Consider the following 16,240-nt stretch of genomic DNA (forward strand, 5'->3'; position numbering starts at 1 on the left):
CCAAAGCGCTGGGACTATAGGCTTGAGCCAGGCCTGAACCTCAGTTTTCTTATCTGTAAGATAGGGATGATAATGATAATAATAGTAATAATTTCTGAACCTGTGGGAATCTTGAGGCATTAAATGGTAATATATGTAAGAACTTTTTAATATGCTCTAAAGTGCTGCAAAATGTCATTTAAAATTTAACTCCTTATTATGAAACCTCTTTTATAAAGCTCAAACTGAGGTTCAGAGAGAGACCTGGATAGGGCTGGGAAAAGGTCTCCTGATCCCCTACTCGGTTTCTTCTCACCAGGTTGCTGCACTGGGGCCTGCCTTCTAGTAAAGCAATTATTGGCGAGACCAAGTTCCTGGGGGAAATGAACACATGCCAGGAGGGAAGGAAAGAGAGTAGAGGATCTCCCTTCAGGGGTATGGAGAGGGCAATGGACAGGGAGCGGGCAGAGACAAACTCGCCTACCTTCTTGGTGTGCTGAGGGCTCTGAGGCTAAGCCCGCTCAGGGTTAAGATTCTCTACTGCCTACTTTCTCCACCTTTCTCAATTTGCCTGTCTTTGTGCAGTTGAAGCTGATCTAGCATAAAATAACAGGTTTTTTAGCACAGTTTGAAAGCAAAGTCAGGCTTTAATGATGAGTTTCCTGTTCCTTGGTATTTTCTTTCAAGCAAAGGCCATGTTTTTGTAATACTCCATTTCAATGGACTATTCTTTCAGCCCCAGCAAACATTCCTGAGTGGTAGGTTTGAGGAGGTGTTTCAATTTATTGCTTCCGGTGTCCAATAACCTTGGAGGAGTATCTGTCTTCATGTCCTCCAAGGCCATGTTGTTTCAGAAAGTTACAGTGTTTAAAATTGTTCTCCAATAAAGGGAAGTGCCACTAATTCTAAGTAAGCTTTACAAATAAGACCAGCTGTTGAATTTTAAAAAAAAAAAAAAAGAAGAAGAAAAAAGCAAAACGAACTTCAGCAACAGGAGTCCATAAGTAAAATCTGTAGACAGCTGAACTTCAGGAGTTTTAGCATCCATTTATAAAGATATCTTCAGCAAACTCATCTAAATTAGCTAAAAATGCTTGACACGATGAACATGTTGTGTTTCTAGGCCAGTATTCAATCCAGGTCAAGGAATCTAAGGGGTAGATGTACCTACCAAGAAATAAAGTGTTTGTGAGGTGGTCACAATACAGAAAAGCTGAATTTGGTTTCTTTTGTAAGAGCCCAACTGTGATCAGGTCCCCAGGGGTCAGGTTGTCTGCCAAACTCTTCTGTACCAGCCTTTCCTGGGAAAGATTCACAAACCCTTGAGGCATCATGAAGCTGCCTAGGCGACCATATTAAAGGCAGAAATGACATCTATTTCAATGTCTAGTTGCTAAAAACAGATAATACAATGCATATTTACACATTTTCGTCTTTACAAACAACAATCTGAGAGCCTATCGAAAGAATTGGTGTGGTGGTTAGGGGAGGTCCAGTGAGCACTTTCAGATTCATCATCAGGTCCAGACACTTAGATGGTTGATCAGGCAGCTAAGTCATCAGCTGCCACGATGGTTTTAAATCATTCTGTGTTTGACACTCATATTATTTAATTTATGTTCAAAATGGCTTGTTGGTTAAGAGCAGGGCCATAGAAACACGTAGCCTATTTAAGAATAAATTATACTCAGTTTTGGAGGACAGATCAGTGACTCCAAAATATTGATGACTTACCTGAAGCTGAAATTGTATTTTATCTGGAGGGCTTCTTTACCCATAATTAAGTACTGCCTTCCTTTCACCAGCTCAGCGTTAGAGCAGGTTACCTTTTTAATGAAGGTGATTTCAGAGTCTTTCTCAGCAACAGCTTCCCCTGAGAGACACACAAGTCAAGTAAGGTTACAACATTCAGGTTTTAATGTCACAATTACAAACGCTCAAGTTTGCTGGTTCCTTGTGGCTACTTAGAGGTTTATGGCTAGCGGAGAGCAGTGATATCCATGTGGTTAAGGCTTCAGTCTCTGGAGCCAGACTGGGTTAAACTCTAAGCATGTGGTTTCCTGGTTATGTGATTATGGGAAATGATCTATGCTATCTGTGCAAGGCCTTAGACCCTCATCTGAAGACTGGGCATGATGATAAAACCTACCTTGTAGAACCATTGTGAGATTAAATGGGTTAATATGTAAAAAGTGCCTGGAACATAGTAGAAACTATATAAGTACTTATTATTACTCTTATAGAACCAGAATTAAAAGAGCCTACCTATAGTTAGTTGAACAATATTAATCTTCATGTTATACAGTAAAATATAAAATTATTTGGTAGTTGGTGATTGTCAACTTTGTAGAAAAGTACAAAATGTGAAAGACTTGGAAAATCTCAAGGATAATAATTTTGGAATTCCCAAAGAACTCACAAGTAGCCAGTCCCCCTACCTGGAATGCATTCCTCCCCATGTTGGCCTATTGAATTTCATTTCTCTTAAAAGTCTACTTCAATTCTTACAGTATCCAGTAAAATATTTTTGGATGCTCTTTGTTTTAAATATCTTTCTGTCTCCTCCTTACTTCTTTTACACTTTAATTTCTATCACAATGTTTTATCCCACATCTGTCTTTGTAGCTAGACTAGAAACTTCTTGAGGCATGGGCTGTGTCTGATTTATCACTATATATCCAGGGCTGATATTTAACTATTAAGCTCTAGCAGAGTCTTCTTAATTGTTAAATCCTGAAAAACTTCTGAGCCAATTGGCAAATAGTGTATAATAGAAATTGTGTAAATGGTAACCTTTCATTAGTAATATAAATTTCAGTGTATACTCATTAGTTCAAGCTGATTTCTTAGGCTGCCTGATGGTGTAGATTCCTGTTGTGTCAATATCTGAGCAACATTTCCAGCACTATCTGCCATTTCAGCCCCTGTCATAGTAAGCAGTGTTGCTGTGTAGGGCCTTTTTATTTTTTAAGCTTCTCATCATGGAAAATGTAAAGTATATTCAGAAGAGAGAACAGGCAACTACCCTGGGCTTCAACAATCACCAAACTTTTATTCATCTGTTTTCTCACCTATTCTAAGCACTCTGTGCTTTGGAGAAATACTAATTTTTCATTAACCTCAAACTACAGTTTGCCTATGATTCTAAGTGGTTTATTGTCAGTGTGCAGCACTTCTTGTATAAATAATGTGGGGTATTTTGATATTTATAAAAATTCATATTTATAGGTGTTAAAAATGAACCCAGAATGAGGAGATGAAGATGCAAATGTTTCTTAACATTTCCTTTTAAATATCATAAAACGAATCTTTGGATTTACTGGAGAACAAAGAAGAAATGATACTAATAAAAAACTGTAGCTTGGGAATCATCCAATGCTATGAAAAATTCAGAACAGTATAAAATGTCTTTTAATACTCTGCAAGAATCAGCATGAAATAAAACAAGTAATTTGTATTTCTGGAATGAAAAGCACTTTGTTATTTCAGTAAAAAGAGAATGGCTTATTACTGCTTGTAATGTGAATGTTGGATACAAATGGTGCTCAAAAGTTGAATTGTGGAAAGATCAAAGTTATAAACACTTATTTCATTAGAATGGCACCTAGAATGCAAATAAAAAATGTGGCCATGGATGAAAAAAAAATAATATCACAAATCAGTTTCATATAATAAAACTTTCAAAATAACAAAAATTTAAAAAATTATCAAAGTGTTGATAAAGCAAATACAAAATTGAAAAATATTTCTAGGATTTTAAACTCTAGGGTATGATTAGTGATAAACAAGCTGGGAGGCTGAGGAGAGAGAATCCCTTGAGCCTAGGAGTGTGAGACCAGCCTGAACAACATAGTGAGGCCCCACCACAAAAGAAAAAAAATCAAGCATTTTAGGACTTGAAATATTTGATAGAATTTCAAAAGAGAAAAAATTTAGTATAAATATATTATTGCAATTTAGCTTTATGGTCCTACTTAATGAAAAATTTATATCAACCAAAATGAGGCTGGGTGTGATGGCTCACACATGTAATCCCAGCATTTTGGGAGGCTGAGGCGAGTGGATCACTTGAGCCCAGGAGTTTGAGGCCAGCCTGGCCAACATGGTGAGACCTTGTCTCCACCAACATACAAAAATTAGTCAGGCATGGTGGTGCATGTCTGTAATCCCAGCTACTCAGGAGGCAAAGGCAGGAGAATCATTTGAACCTGGGAGGCAGAAGTTGCAGTGAGCCAAGATCGTGCCACTACTCTCCAGCCTGGGTGACAGAGTGAGACTCCATCTCAAAAAAACAAAACAAAACAATGTAATCCTGTTCACAACAGCCACACACACACACACACACACACACACACACACACACACACACACAAATGCCTAGGAATACAGCTAACCAGGGAGGTGAAAGATCCCTACAATAAGAATTACAAAACACTGTTCAAAGAAATCACAGATGACACAAACAAATGGAAAAACATTCAATGCTCATGGATAGAAAGAATCAATATTGTTAAAATGGCAACACTGCCGAAAGCAATTTACAGGTTTAATGTTATCCTATCAAACTATCAATGTCATTTTTCACAAAATTAGAGAAAACTATTTTAGTATTCATATTGAACCAAGAAAGAGCTCAAATATCCAAGAATTCTGAGCAAAGAGAACAAAGCTGGAGGCCTCATACTATCTGACTTGAAACTATATTATGAGGCTATAGTAACCAAAGCAGTATGGTACTGGTACAAAAAAAGACACATAGACCAATGGAACAGGTTAGAGAACCCAGAAATAAAGCCACACACCTGCAACCATCTGATCTTCAACAAAGTCAATAAAAACAAGCAATGGGAAAAGGACTCCCTAGTCAATAAATGGTGCTGGGTTAACTGGCTAGCCACATGTCAAAGAATGAAACTGGACGCCTTGAATTCATCATATATAAAAATCAACTCAAGGTGGATTAAAGATTTAAATCTAAAACTTAAAACTATAAAATGCCTAGAAAAAAAATCCAGGAAATACCATTCTGTAAATAGGCCCTGGCAAAGATTTCATGACAAAGACTCCAAATGTTAATTGCAACAGAAACAAAAATTGACAAATGAGACCTAATTAAAGAGCTTCTTCTGTACAGCAAAAGAAACTATCAACAGAGTAAACAGACAATGTACAGAATGGGAATACATTTTTGTAAACTATGCATCTGACAAATTTTTAATATTCAGAATCTATAAGGAACTTAAACAAATCAACAAGCAAAAATCAAACAATCCCATTAAAAATGGGCAAAGGACATGAACAGACACTTCTCAAAAGAAGCCATACACACAGCCAACAAGCACATGAAAAAATGCTCAACATCACTAATCACTAGAGAATTGTAAATCAAAACTACAAAATATCATCTCACACCCAGTCAGAATGGCTACAGTTAAAGAGTCAAAAAATAACAGATACTGGAAGGGTGGTGAAGAAAAGGGAATGCTTATATACTACTGGTGGGAATGTAAATTAGTTCAGCAACTGTGGAAAGCAGTTTGGATATTTCTCAAAGAACTTAGAACTACCATTTGAGCCATCAGTTTCATTAATGGGCATATACTCAAAGGAATATAAATCATTCCACCATAAAGTCACATGCACATATATGTTCATTACAACACTATTCACAATAGCAAAGTCATGAAATCAACCTAAATGTCCATCAGTAGTGGACTGGATAAAGGAAATGTGGTACATAGATACCATAGAATACTATGCAATCACGAAAAGAATGAAATCATGTTCATTCCAGCAACATGGATATGGAGCTGAAGGCCATTATCCTAAGTGAATTAATACAGGAGCAGAAAACCAAATATCACATATTTTCACTTATAAGTGGGAACTAAACACTGAGTACACATGGACACAAAGAAGGGAATACTAGACAGCAGAGCCTACTTGAGGGTAGAGGGTGATAAGAGGGTGAAGATTGAAAAATTACCTATTGGGTACTATGCTTATTACCTGGGTAACAAAATAATCTATACACGAAACCCCCCAACATGCAATTTACCCATGTAACAAACATGCATATGTATTTCCTGAACCTAAAATAAAAGCTGGGAAAAAAAAAAAGAAATTGGACAATACACAATTTAAAAAACTGTTTTGCTGAAGTCTGAGAAAAATTAATTCAATGAGAAATATTTATATGAACATCTTTAAAAAATGTTTCTCCCCAAGTAGAATATAAGCTTTAAAAAGGCAGGAGCCCCATCTGTCTTATTTGAGTCGTATCTTCTGCATCAAATATAATGCCTGCCACATAGTCGGTACTAAAGAACTGCTGAATGAAAGAACAAATGAAATGAATTCTTACCAGTTTTGTAGATATCCAGAAGGGTTGCCGTGTACTTGACAAAAACATTTTCTACAGTGATGGACGTGATGCTAATTTTATAAGCTGGTAAAAAACAAACAAAAATGAAAGAATTCAGTCTTAATATTATTAATGCTATGTCCAGTAGAAGCCAGAATTTGTCAAACATGAGAAATGAAGCATGGCAAACTATTATAGTTCTTATTTCCTCCAAGAAGCTTTCCCCAATCCCCTCAGTGTGATTTAATCTCTCAATCTATTAGAATCATTAGCCCTAGCCAATGTTATAGAACAGGCTGATTAGGATAAGAGACATATTTCATAAAATAACAGATGCACATAAAACAAACCAGATAAACCTTTGTTAGATGCTAAGTTCAGAGGTTGATCCTTTAAGATGAATGAAACCATGCCCGTGGGCATCCTTTGAAGAGCCCCTTATATTCTCTTCTCCATGACCACAGAGGGGGCCTTCTCTCTCATTCAGTTCTACCATGTGAGCTTCCTCGGTTTCTTGCTTTGCTTCCTCATATCACTCCACTGGCTTTGATCTTTGGTTTTCAGGATGATTCTGTTTTCTCACTTACCCTTGCTTAGCAACTACCTAACATGAGCTCCCCACAATCCTGTTTCCTCTTCATTCAGACATCAATATTTGATGCATAATGTGCTTGACCTCAGCTCTGGAAAGATCAGCTTGAAGGGACCCATTCTTTCTATGTGGCCTCAGGAGAGATTTATTTTATTTTGGCTTTTGATCTTTCTACTTTTTGTTTTGAAATGAGTGACCTAAAGTATCTGTTTATTCTGGAGATCCCTCAAGTCTTTAAATCTATCCCAGATATAGATTGACAGCTTGAGAGATAGATAGGTGAACTCATCCTGGCAGAACCAAGGGCTATGTAAATTAGTGGCTTAAAATGCAGGAACGATGTTCTGAATTTCAGATTCATAAGTCTTTATGATAGACATGCATAATGTACTTACTATATGGGCCTGGGTAGAGAGACAGAACTACTTAATTTCGTTTCTATTCTGTTATTCCAGTAATAGCTTGTAGTCCAGAAAAAGCCAGCTAAGTGTTTTCTTGGAACAACACAATTAACCCAAATTGGATTTATTCTCTGTGTTAAAATAGATTTCTGATATTTTAGATTTAAAACAGTTCTAAAATGGAGGGAAGAAATAATTTAGTGGATTTTTTGTTTGTTAAAACAATACAGTATTCTCAAGTCTTCATGTTTAACAAACTGCAGTGGGTCTAGGCTGAGTCAGGCAGCTTTTTAGCTTTTTTTTTTTCCTCCAAAATCAAGATAAATTCAAAGGAAAGAAATGTTATTAAACATACAAAATTCATTCTGTTGACTGCATTACTGTTAAGCGAATTCAGTAGACTTCAATGGAAATTATACTGGAGATCAGGATGCATCTTAATTCCACTACTTGCTTTCTGCATGAACTTGAACAAATTATTTAATCTCTTGAACATCAAAGGTGTTTTTCGTCTTTTTTTTTTTTTCGGGTCTTACTCTGTCACTCAGGCTGGAGTGCAATGGCTCACTGCAACCTCTACCTTCCAGGCTCAAGCGATCCTCCTACCTCAGCCTCCGAAGTAGCTGGGACTACACCCATGAGCCATCCATGGACAGCTAATTTTTGTATTTTTGGTAGAGACGAAGTTTTGCCATGTTGCCCAGGCTGATCTCAAACAGCTGAGCTCAAAGTGATCCGCTCACCTCAGCCTTCCGAAGTGCTGGAACTACAGACACGAGCCACGGTGCCCCGCCCTCATAAAGTTCTTATGGAACCCTTTCCGTAAGAATGAGAACCCTTTCCACTGCAATGAGAAGCTGTCTATGAAAGCTGTTGGTAAACACAAAGCACCAACTTGGCCGTACTTATTTTTTAAATTTATAAATAACACCCTTCCAATTCCTTCCTTTTTTTTTGAGCCAGAGTCTTGCTGTGTCACCCACGCTGGAGTGCAGTGGCACGATCTTGGCTCACTGCAACTTCCTCCTTCTGGGTTCAAGTAGTTGTCCCGCTTCAGACTCCTGAGTAGCTAGGATTACAGGCATACACCACTATGCTCAGCTAAATTTTGTGATTTTAGTAGAGACAGGGTTTCACCATGTTCGCCCCAGGCTGTTCTCAAATTCCTGACCTCAGGTGATTCACCCACCTCAGCCTCCCAAAGTGCTGGTATTACAGGCATGAGCCACCATGCCTGGCTCCACCCTTCCAGTTTCAAAACGAAAAAAAGATTTGAGACAGTGTACAATATGTTTTCTCTCTCAAAAAAAGCCAGCAATAAATGTCAAAAACTGAATAGAAAACAAAGGAGCTAATTTTATCAGGAACTGAGACAAGGCTACAACTGTACTTGGACACTAATTTAGCTCTGAGCTCTGGACAGCTAGAAGGATTGAGATTCGCTTTTTGAAATGGAGAGTGTCACAAACATGAATTGCAATCCTGAATATATTAAAAATTATTTGGCATTTATATTTTTACCCTGAAGAGATTTTTTAAGAACCAAATCCCCTAAACCACCTTTGCCTCTGCCTCTGGTCTATCAATTGGAAGAGTACAGAACTGAAATCTTATACCTCTGTAGCTTCTCAAAAGTTCCCTTTGACTATGTTTTAGTGCCTATAATTGAAAAAGATCTATTAGAGGAAAGTATCTTGGCTGGGTATACATGTCACTTCTATTATTTATAATGAAAATCACATTTCTTTGCTGAGGAATAAAACACTTTGCATGTTAATGATAAAAATTGATGGCATTTTCCTTCAGGGGATCACATGGAATGTTGTATCCATATAATCACTATGTAAAGTTTTTGATCTTTCCAACTGAACATGTATTCATAAAATTTCATGTTTAAAGGAGCTATACTGAATTTTTGAACTTACCATATGCAATCTCTGGTTTACAAGCTGTTTGTTTTCTAGTCTCTGCAGAGATTGTCAGATCCAATTCTGTCTGCATTTGCCCACAGTCAGCTAGATTTTGTGAATATTGGTCAAAATAAGGTTAATGTAAAGAAATAGACACTCTCTCTAGGAGTAAACACAGTTTCCCATGAGCCCAGAGACAACCCAATACAACCTTACAAATGTCAGATTTCTAAGACCTGCGCATTTTCTTTTCTTTCATAAAGTGAAACATTACATAAAGCAAAAACAAAACAAAACAAACAAAAACAAAAAACAAAATCTTGAGCATAAGTCACAAGCTTGTCCAACCTATGGTCTGTGGACTGCACGCAGCCCAGGACAACTTTGAATGTGGCATAACACAAATTCATAAACTTTCTTAAAACATAATAAGATTTTCTTGTGATTTTTGTTTTAGCTCATTAGCTATTGTTAGTGCCCAAGACAATTCTTCCAATGTGGCCCATAGAAGCCAAAAGACAATAAGTCTTATGACACCCCTGGCATAAGACTTATTGTTAGACCAGGTGGCCACTCCATATTCAGGTCTTTAGAAATGTATGTGCCTCTCTTCATGAAAGGGAAAATTTTTCCGTTTTGAGTATAATAAGAATTCCTCTGAAGGAAACAACATGATGATGTGACTGATTTATAGCTATAAAATAGCACAATAAGCACCTAGAAAATGTGTAGATACGGAAGATTTTGAAAAAAAACCACAACCAACTCAGACCCTTATGGAACCAGCTGCTGTTTATTGGTGAGTTCTGGATCATCTTTTCTTTGGCCAAGAAGGCTTTCTTCAATAAAGACTAGGTGGAACTGGACAATAAACAGAATTCTATTAACTGGGAAGTATAACACAAAAGAAACAGAAGCTAGTGGTTCAGTCCCAAGCTTCTGGTCCAATTATTTTAAAAAGACTAGGTGAAAGTAAAATTTCACATCATGTTGCTCCTGTAATATCCAACAACCATCTGGATGGTGTTTCTCTGCCTCCGTACAGCATGAACTATGAGGTTGTTGAGGAACTGTGAAAAAGGGGTTTCACAAAGCTCAAGGAATCATTAGCTTTCAATTACCTGAGGTAGCATTTGTACTTCTGAGAAAGAACAGTTTACCAAACAGTATCCCCCAGATTATGATTGACTGCTTTAAATAAGCATGCAGCCTAAACGTGTTAAATGAAGTTTACCTTCTACACACTTGCACGCGGCTCCTTCACAGACTTTCTGAAGTTTGGTGTCGGAAGTGCTATAAAACATGGTACACTGTTTATCTGTGGCAACAAAAGAATGGTTAAGAGAAGCTGTTTGATTGATGCACAGCATATTTACTAATTGGCGAGTCTCTTACATGGAACCTCAGAGATTGCTTATTCAAACCCTTCTTTTTATAGGTAAGGCCCAGGGAGGTGAAATTATGAATTGACTGTCCTGGGAAGGGTTCCCCTACCCTTAGAAAGATCTCCCCTTTTTAACTTAGTTCTGTGCTTGAAACATTCATTTCTCAGAAGTGAAATGTTTGATGCTTCCATAAGTAAGAGGAAAATAAATTACATTGCATGAGGATCTTTTGAAAGACTGGAATTGTTGAGGGTGGACAAGAGAAGAAAAGCATACATCTATGTATCTCTATACATCTAGCTCAAGGGAAGAGTGACTATGTATGTTCTACGTGATTTCAGAATGTAAAACTAGAAGGAATGGGTGTCAGAGTTTCGGTTCACTTTAAGAATTTTCTAACAAGTAGAACTGCCCAAGGTGGAGTCATCTGTCTTGTGAACCAATAAGCTCTTCAATCACATAACATTCTCAAAAGTGGCTGGGTAGAAAAATGTGGGATCACCCATTCAACAAATATTTATTGAGTTCACATTATGTACTTCACACTGCATTAGATGCTAGGGATGCAAGAATGAAAACACTCTGGGGTTGATGAGAAAGACATACAAACAAATAATTATAATTCAATATGACAGCTGCTATAATAGAGCTATCTGAAAAGTATAACGAGAAGATAGATGGGCTCAAAGTTGTTCTGGGGGCATTGAGTTGGTTTCTCTCAAAAGGAGAGATATGATTTATCTGTGAATATCATAGATAAACTCAAGGCAAAGAATATTGAAGTTGGAGGCACTATATTCCAGTTATTTTAAAATGAAGAAACTGAGGACTGAGAGATGAAATGATTTGCTCAATGTCAAGAAGTAGCTTGTGGATAGTATTTTGTATGCAGTAATTTGGATGTTTAAATTGGAACTTTTATGAAGAGTGGTCTCTGAGAGAGGCAATACATAAAATGTACAGGACTCTAATGAATTTCTAAATGTTCTGTAAAGAATATAAATTACTCTTCGGAAGAAATATTAGCATGGTGTTGATTACCTGGTCTGTGGTATTCATATACTGTGAAAGTGGCAGGACTAAGAAACCCAACTTCAAAGAGTTCAAATATCCGGAATCGTACACAAAGGAAATCATTGGAGGGAACCTGTTCAACAAATTCAAGGATTTAGGGAAAGTATGGAGAGATGATATTTATAATCTTTTAGCCTGTACATTTTGAATAGTAAAGGAAAAATGGTAGGAGGTGGAGCTTACCGAATTCAGTTGCAGAATAACATGTCCATCTTTGATTTGGTAATCAGTGAATAATTGATCCACCCCTTCCACATGCTAAAGGGGGAAAGAGAGAAACTTAAATTTCATTTCATTATCTTTTTGTTTAAATGCATTCACCTGTTGATGAGATGTCACATCACAGGGATGTGATCCATTATTCAAAAAAATTGAAGAGCAGTTCCTCTTCCTGAAAAAGTCTGAACACATTAGCATATAAACTCATATTTTTCAGAGCATGCTAATGTATGCTTCCACTTCACTTTGATAAATCAAAATGTAGGTTCATTATGTTTTGAAGAGAATATTCTGGCCAGTGTGGTGGCTCACACCTGTAATCCCAGAATTTTGGGAGGCCGAAACAGGTGGATCACCTGATGTCAGGAGTTCAAGACCAGCCTGACCGACATGGTGAAATCCTGTCTCTAATAAAAATACAAAAAAATTAGCCAGGCATGGTGGTACATGCCTGTAATCCCAGCTACTTCGGAGGCTGAGGCAGAAGAATAGCTTGAACTCGGGAGGTTGGGTTGCAGTGAGAGATTATACCATTGCCCTCCAGTCTGGGTGACAAGAGCGAAAATCCATCTCCAGAAAAAAAACAAAGAATAGTTTGGGTGACTCTAATGTGGCATATTAAAATTAAAGGAAGTAAAATTGCCTATAAAATAATTCAGAAAAGAAAAAAAAGCATTCACAACACAATTTAAAAGAAAACACATACAGCTTTTAAGTCATCCTCATTTGCATTGATTCCAGTAGGCAAGGAGATGTCCATTACTGCATGAGAGGATCCTGATGATGATTCTTCCCTGCCAGGCTTGTAGCTAAAATAAAAAAGAAGTTAGAAAATATAATAAATAAGTGAATAAGATTGTTTAAGAAAGGATACTCTTTCTTAGTAGACCTTAATTTTTAAATTTGGGTCTCCATTTATTTGCTTTTCTACAATGTGTGGGTTAAAATCTCTGACTTTAGAGTTGCAAGAGATCTTTGAGTCATCTATTCTCTTTCCTCACTTGATCAGTAATCTCAATTGATTGCTCTACTGGAGCACAGAAGTCATTCACACCAAGCTAACTAGCTGGGGAAACTCAGGATGAGAGTAAGGCACTGGTTCAAGGTCACATGAACTCATGCAAAGCTGCAGAAGAATCTAGGTCTTTGGATTCTCATGTTCGTTCATTTTCTAATGAAGCATATTCAAAGGAGAAAATAAGTTGTATGTTGAAAAGAGATTCAGTAAACATGTCCAGGAAAAGCTGGAAGAAAATACACTAAGTCTGGGCACCGTGGCTCACATCTGTAATCCCAGCACTTTGGAAGGCTAAGGCAGGCGGATCACTTGAGGTCAGGAGTTCAAGACCAGCCTGGCTTACATGGCGAAACTCCACCTTTACTAAAAATACACACACACACAAAAAAAAAAATTAGCAAGGGTGTGGTGGCACACGCTGGTAATCCCAGCTACTTGGGAGGCTGAGGCAGGAGAATCGCTTGAGTTCAGGAGGCAGAGTTTGCAGTGAGCTGAGATCGTACCACTGCACTTCAGCTTGGGCGACAGAGTAAGCCTCCCTCTTTAAAAGCAAAAAACCACAAAATATTAGTAGCTACTCTCTGGATGGTGATATTATAAGCGATTATCTCTTTTCTTTTTCTTGCTTTCTTCTATTTTCTAAATTTCCCATAATAGCTACTTTATGTAGAAAATGTTTCAAGGACTATCCTTTCAGTAGGAATTCTGCTGGTAGGAAGTTAAGGAGAAATGCAAACAGGGCACCATGGGAGGGTTTTGTTTTTGGTTTTGTTTTGTAAGAGAGAAAAGAATACTGAAATGGAAAATCAGGAAACTCGGGTTTTATTCCAGTTCTGAGATTCCCATAAATCATTTCCCCTTTCTAAGCTCATTTTTCTTATTTGTAAAATTAAGTGTGAAGAAGTATAAGTTTGTGTTTTAAATTTGTCTTTATAATTCCCAGGCTTTGGTTTTGGGTAGCAGAGGCTTAGAACTATCATTAAGAGATGTTAAAAGGCATAAAAGAGAGGTTGGAGGGGCTGAGGCTGGGACAGGGGCAGAGGGAGTGTGGTTCTGCAAAAGTTGATTTCAGCTTCCAGCCTCACCTCAAGAAGCTTGAGAGGCAGCTGGATGTTTGAGAGTGAAGCTTGGGAGAGCAGTCAGGATTAAAGGAAGAAATTAGAAGACAGTTTCAGAAGGGGGAAAATGAATTGATCTCAACTACAGGTATGAATATTAGTAAAGAGGAGATACTATGCCAGTTAGTGAGGGGTCAGGGCGTATCTTTTCCTCAATGACACCTCATAGAGCATATATAAAGCAGTTCCAGCTTGGCACAGTGGCTCATGCCTGTAATCCCAGCACTTTGGGAGGCTGTGGCAGGTGGATCACTTGCGGCTAGGCCAGGAGTTCGAGACCAGCCTGGCCAACATGGTGAAACCCTGTCTCCACTAGAAATACAAAAATTAGCTGGGTATGGTAGCACACACCTGTAATCCCAGCTACTTAAGAGGCTACGGCAGGAGAATCGCTTGAACCCAGAAGGCCGAGATTGCAGTGAGCCAAGATGGCACCATTGCACTCCAGCCTGGGAGACAGAGCGAGACTTCCTCTCAAGAAAAAAAAAAAAAAAAAAATCAGTCCCTATTAGAAGTTATAGCTGTAATATTTGCCACAATAATGAAAAGTATTCTAAATTCTGACTCATAAAAATTTAACCCCATTCTTACCAAATTTGACAATTTAGAACAGAATATAAAACACTCGGAACTCTAATGTGACATCTGAACATCTCCCTAATTGGATGCGTAGAAGCAGAGAACTCTTGCTCACAGACGCAAACACTTTGTCAGCAGGATGGAAAAGGGCCTCCCGAGTGGAGAGTGTCTATGAAAAGGTTGCTGGAGCCTTGATGACTGGTTGCCATGGAGACTGTTTCAATGGTGGAACTGAAATCCTCCTTTCAAGAAACCCTTTGCCTGCTGCCAAAACCAGCAGTCTTCCCCAAAGGCATTTTGTTGCGAGAGAAATGAAATCCTTTTTTTCTTAGGAATACAACAAAGAGGTTGTAAAAAGGTAAATACACGAAAGAGACCCTCTGAACACAGAAATTTCATGCTGGCATTCTCTCAGGAGAGAGAATATTTGAAGGCAAAGAAGTTCTTACATGAGTAAGTACTACACAGTTCCTTTTGGAATTTACCCAACCTAACTTCAGTGTCAGCAGAGCCAAAAGCATATTCCACCCGCCTTTCTGGAACATTCTGTCCCCAATTTGTAAAAACCAAAGGATAGACTATTCAAGATTGCATTTCTCCTTGCTTTCTTTTGTATATTGATAATCTGGAATTAGGCCTCCTGCCAATGAAGTCAAATGAACCAGTTTTTGATAACAGCCTTTTTCTGTACAACAGAATTGTGGACAATTAGAACTGGCAGAACATTTGAGATAAGGTAGTGCAATATTCTTGCTTTATAGAAGAGTACTGGAGAAGTTAGCTGATTTCCTGAAAGTCACTGGAGTTCTTACTGGCAGAGGCTACCCCACAGGTATCTCACCCTATCAGTGAGCTCCTCTTTGTGGCAAGTCCAGATGCCTCCCTGTAGGGTCCCAGGCGCTGATTTGAGCTCTGCCCAGAAGTTTGCTCACACTTCCCTTTGACAGCTGTTACAAATTTAAAGATAACTGTGATCATGCTCCCCAGCTGGTAGGTGCCCAAGGGTACAAATGGCATGTAAGAGGAAAGAAGCTGCCTGGGAAAGGGCAACCTTACTGGAAAGACATTAGGGAATGAGGAAAGATGTTTGAGTGGAAACAGAGAGCAGGGACTGGCCACAGAAGGAAGTAGGAAATCCTGAAAGGAAGAAATGCCAATGAGGAAGGAAATAGGGCTGAGTAGTGAAGGAATCCTAAGATGCGATTGGGCTTGGGACATAGAGAAGGCTGGGAAACAGCTGGGAGTAAGACAGGGAGAAACAGTATGCTGTTCCTTAGGATTAGTGGTCTTAGATTACACTGATTGAAAGAGGTGGTTTAGGCTGGGTGTAGTGGCTCAGGTGTGTAATCCCAGGACTTGGGAAGGCTGAGGGGTATAGATCACCTGAGGTCAGGAGTTTGAGACCAGCCTGGCCAACATGGCAAAACTGCATCTCTACTAAAAATACAAAAATTAGCCAGGCATGATGGCATACACCTATAATGCCAGCTACTCAGGAGGCTGAGGCAGGATAATCTTCCGAACTTAGGTGGCAGAGGTTACCCTGAACCAAGATCATGCCACTACACTCCAGCCTGGGCAACAGAGTAAGACTCCATCAA

At 38.4% G+C, this 16,240-nt stretch overlaps 1 protein-coding gene across 1 annotated transcript in view; it reads right to left on the bottom strand.

The window, feature by feature from the left end:
- Positions 1 to 606: 606 nt before the first annotated feature.
- Positions 607 to 16,240, bottom strand: part of C5 (complement C5) — a 102,210-nt gene continuing 86,576 nt past the window's right edge. Inside the window, exons 34-41 of the mRNA XM_017503310.2 lie at positions 12,631 to 12,733; positions 11,889 to 11,963; positions 11,673 to 11,778; positions 10,481 to 10,564; positions 9,262 to 9,351; positions 6,344 to 6,427; positions 1,714 to 1,852; positions 607 to 1,146 (exon numbers count right to left, since the gene is read on the bottom strand). Of these exons, the coding sequence (XP_017358799.1) occupies positions 1,017 to 1,146; positions 1,714 to 1,852; positions 6,344 to 6,427; positions 9,262 to 9,351; positions 10,481 to 10,564; positions 11,673 to 11,778; positions 11,889 to 11,963; positions 12,631 to 12,733 (811 nt within the window). The 3' untranslated portion in view covers positions 607 to 1,016. The remainder of the gene's footprint in view (positions 1,147 to 1,713; positions 1,853 to 6,343; positions 6,428 to 9,261; positions 9,352 to 10,480; positions 10,565 to 11,672; positions 11,779 to 11,888; positions 11,964 to 12,630; positions 12,734 to 16,240) is intronic.

The sequence above is a fragment of the Cebus imitator genome, unplaced genomic scaffold (genome assembly GCF_001604975.1).
Source record: "Cebus imitator isolate Cc_AM_T3 unplaced genomic scaffold, Cebus_imitator-1.0 Scaffold309, whole genome shotgun sequence".
In the NCBI taxonomy this organism is placed as follows: Eukaryota; Metazoa; Chordata; class Mammalia; order Primates; family Cebidae; genus Cebus; species Cebus imitator.